The sequence below is a fragment of the Cryptomeria japonica genome, unplaced genomic scaffold (genome assembly GCF_030272615.1).
Source record: "Cryptomeria japonica unplaced genomic scaffold, Sugi_1.0 HiC_scaffold_143, whole genome shotgun sequence".
Taxonomy (NCBI): domain Eukaryota; kingdom Viridiplantae; phylum Streptophyta; class Pinopsida; order Cupressales; family Cupressaceae; genus Cryptomeria; species Cryptomeria japonica.
This window is the reverse complement of record NW_026728965.1, coordinates 168,307-172,348: the sequence shown is the minus strand read 5'-3', so window position 1 is coordinate 172,348 and position 4,042 is coordinate 168,307. Positions and strand designations below refer to the sequence as shown.

Sequence of the window (4,042 nt, the reverse complement as noted above, 5' to 3'; positions counted from 1 at the left end):
TCTAATTTATAAAAATGTTGATATATTACATTACAAAATGATAAAAAAGAAATGTAAAATTGAAAAATGAAAGAGGAGACAACCATATTACAGACAATTGTAGTAATGCAGTTTTGCAATTCTACTTGTTCTGGCATTGAATATTATAACTTCTAAAAGAAAACCCAACCAGTTGCTCAATCTAACTGTTATGCAAATGGGGCGATAACCATTATATATCATATTTACGTTATGCGGACACTTGTTTCACAAACGAGCATAAACATTCATATACCACCCCATGCGGAGAGTGCAATTAATGGTGTTCCTTTCCACTTTACAATTATGGCATATCCATCGGCCTCTAGAGTATAATATTCTCCAGAAGCATGTTCTCCTAATAACAATCTAGCCTGATACATAGCTTGAAAGCTGAAACTCTTCTCCCTGAACCCTGCTTGTTTGAAGAAACACCTCCACACATCATTTCTAACATGCCTAACAGACCTCTCCTTCCCCTCATAGACAATCATATTCCTTATCTGACTTCCAGTAATTAATTCTTCATGCTTCACCCTCTTAATATCATTTCTGTCCGTTAAGGTAACATCCAACAGATCAAAATACGCCATGTAATAGAAAAGCACCTCGCTGAATCTGTTTACAAAAGATGGAGAATTATGCTGCGCTTCTATTTCAACATTCACCATTATTCTTGGCTTCAGTTTCTTCATAACACTTAAGATATTGTCCAGAAGGACCGGGTCGTATAACAAACTTCTCAGAACAATTGGAGCATAGACTGCCAACGCCTCACCAGATTTAACGGTGAATAAACCTTGCTTAATCTCCTCTATGCTTGCAATCTCCACCGAGTTGTACGTTAATGGAATCCCGGAAGATTTAGCCAGCTCATGAAGTCTTTGTCCGCTTTTCCTAAGCTCTTCACCATTCATCCCAACTGCTGTAATCTTCAGAAGCTCAAGCGTAGGGAAAGAAGAGTAAACAGATCTATGTGCAAGATACTCCATCAATACTGTCCAGTGCGACCCAGTTCGCATCCCTAGATCAATGACATGAATTCTCTTCGCATTCCCCACGACATCTATGATTGCCTGCACAGACGTGAACTGCATCACTTTGATATAGGACAGAACTCTGTTAGAGTAAGCAAGGAGACTAAAAAACTCATTTTTGTCAAATTCACCATCAATATTGAAGGCAAAATCTGGGACTCTTTTAGCTGCGTTATTTAACATGCCGAGAGTCTGGCGTTTGATTCTATCCTGCAGGGCGCCGGAGATATAATAGCCGAGCCTTTGTGTGGGATTCCCCAGCTGAGAAGACAAATTCTGGCATTTGCTCACCAGTCCAGCAGCGTAATCATATTTCCCCTCGCTTATCATTTGTCCAGACTCTAGCAAAAGTTGAATCAATTCCAGCCCCTTCCTTTCCTCTCCATGTAGAACCTCGTAATTGGAGCTATCATTAGCGCATACTCTTACGCGCTCAGCTCCTTCCCAATTCAACATTTGTTCAGACGAAAAATTATTTGGTAACATACCATCACGATATCGTTCTCCTGGCATGGAAATATCATTTACTGTCTGGGAATTCCCTGAGTGAGAAAGTTTGCTCAACTGCCCAGACATCCGATAATTATTTATCAGTTCCTCGTCGAAAGGAAAGATATGAAATAGATTATGGCTCATGAGTTCCTCCCCGGAAGGAAACATTCCATGTTGCCGCAGCTCAAAGGTGTTGTCCATGGTCAGATATTGGTCAAGCTCAGTACCAACAGGCTCGCAGGGTAAGGACATGAACGAATAATCCGACATAGATGGAGGAGAAATTCCATTGCTAGATAAATTCATCTTCTGTTTATTTGCTATAAATTGGCTTTCAATATTCAGCCCTTTCCCGGAAGGAAACATTTCATGTTCTGACAGACCAAAGGTGTTGGGCAGATATTTGTCAAGCTCACTACCGTTTGTCTCATTGAATGGATGATCCAATATGGAAAGAGGAATTCCATCATCAGATACACTCATCTCTTTATTTGCTGGAAATCGGTTTTCAATATTCGCTCCAGGAATTCTTCCGATGAACCACCCCAGGTTCTTTTCAGAATTGGCCACGTTTCCTTCTTGGATAGTATTTTACTAAGTGGAGTTCGAGGCTAGATTTCACATAACCACAGTGTTAATGTCATCATCATTACCAAATCACTACCAAATACAGCAAGATACATACAAATTCGGTATAATATTCATGTAGTCATTATACCAAATACAACGAGATACATACAAATTCGGCATAAATGGTAAATCGGTAGAAATAATTTTAGGATGACAATTCTTAAACTATAAATTTTTATTAATAAAGGTAGGATAACTATTAATTTGTATTTTGATTGTTTCAAAATTTGATATAATGTGTATCAAATTATGCCAACTAAACTTAAGGGTTCTTTACACAGTCATGTGATTTATGAATCATATAGTGTCACATAAAAGTAAACCATAAAAATTATATATATTACATGAGAAAGAGAATTGCAAACACACATGTGAAAGAGAATTACATCTTTACATCTTGCTCATAGATGAGTGGTGAGACACCATCCCTTTCACATACACAATAACAATACAATCATGATCATCCCTTTGGGCACCCAGACTAACCATTTCGTGAAGGCCAACACCACATACATATGACTAAACATGGCAAGCAAGGAAGGGTTTAGACGGGTTTGGTTGGAAAGTGACTCGATTAACATTGTGAAATGTATTAGGGAAATTACTGAGCCTAGTTGCACTATTCCAAACCTGATCAAGGATTGCCTTGAAATAATTATCGGCCTGGAGGATTTCAAGATCTCGTAGGTTTTTTGGGAAGGAAACAAACCAGCGGATCATGTTGCCAACTTGGTTGTTAATTACATCGTGGTTAAATGGTGGAGAGGAAGGGAAACTTACCTGAAAAATCTATACAACCTGGCAAGAAATGATGCCGATATATTTGGTCTTTCCAATGAATTTAATGATGAAAGATTATGATGGGATGGGAGCCGTTGGGATATAATTTCAAATTATTACCACTTTGAGAAGCTCTAGAACTTTCAACCTGCCCTGTTTCTGGTTTTGTTTCCTCCTGGTTTCGCTTCTAGAGTATTGTTGTCTGAATTGTTTGAGCTACAGAGGTGAAAGGAATAAGTTTGAACCCCTGACCTATGATAAGTGGTAGAAGAATAAGCAGGTTTGGGAGGAAATCTTTGATGGTGGATTGGTGCCCTTTTTGGAGAGACTACATGGTCATTCTACCCTAGTTACTAAAAGCTTTGTCAAATGATGGAATAAGGGTGTGTTGGCTGCTTATGGAACGGAGTTTCAAGTTGACGAAATCCTAGTTGCCATTGTTACTAGTCTGGATATAAAAATCAAGAAATTCTATAGAGATTGGAAGTTAGGTGAGGAGGACATTGCTGCTTTCTTTGATAAGGAAAAGGAGAGACAAAGGGTTTCAAAAATGGCAGACGGTGGCTACAACAGGAAAGCATTGAATTTCCTCTGGGCTGATATGGCAGAATTCATCATGAGGTACATCACACTTGATGGTTGATATGCTAGTATTTTCTCATATCATTTTACTATCTTAAACCATTTTAGGTATGGTATAATTATCTCCATCCCCTTCTACTTGGTTTCAACCTTGGAGAATAGTTTAGTCAAACATGTTGAAAACTAGGATAGCCCAGTGCTTCATGAAGGGCTTATCATGTTAATCATGGAAAATGCCAAAGCTCATGAAGTGAAAGCCTCCGCCAAGGATAAAACCCACATTTCCTCCTCTAACCTTGATGAGTAGTTTGTTTCTGACACAGAGATGGATGAGGATGACAGTGGTACTACCATGGACTGGCCTGACATTAAGGATTCAGAGGACCTTGAGTATAGACTGAAGAAATAAGTGGAGCTTATGGTGACCTCAGGAACTAACAGTAGCAGGAATATCAATCTTCCAAAGTAGGCGGAAAGTAAATTCAAATCTAGGTAGCAAGAGA

The 4,042-nt window shown here is 38.8% G+C and overlaps 1 protein-coding gene across 1 annotated transcript; it reads right to left on the bottom strand.

Moving 5' to 3' along the window:
* Window positions 1-266: 266 nt before the first annotated feature.
* Window positions 267-2,030, bottom strand: LOC131027288 (GRAS family protein RAM1-like). Its single transcript, XM_057957303.2, has one exon. The coding sequence runs from the start codon at window positions 2,028-2,030 to the stop codon at window positions 267-269; it is 1,764 nt and encodes a 587-aa protein (XP_057813286.2).
* Between the last annotated feature and the right edge of the window lie 2,012 nt (window positions 2,031-4,042).

Coding starts and splice junctions, on each gene's coding strand:
- LOC131027288 (XM_057957303.2), bottom strand. CDS start 2,030: ATGAGTGTATCTGATGATGGAATTCCTCTTTCCATATTGGATCATCCA.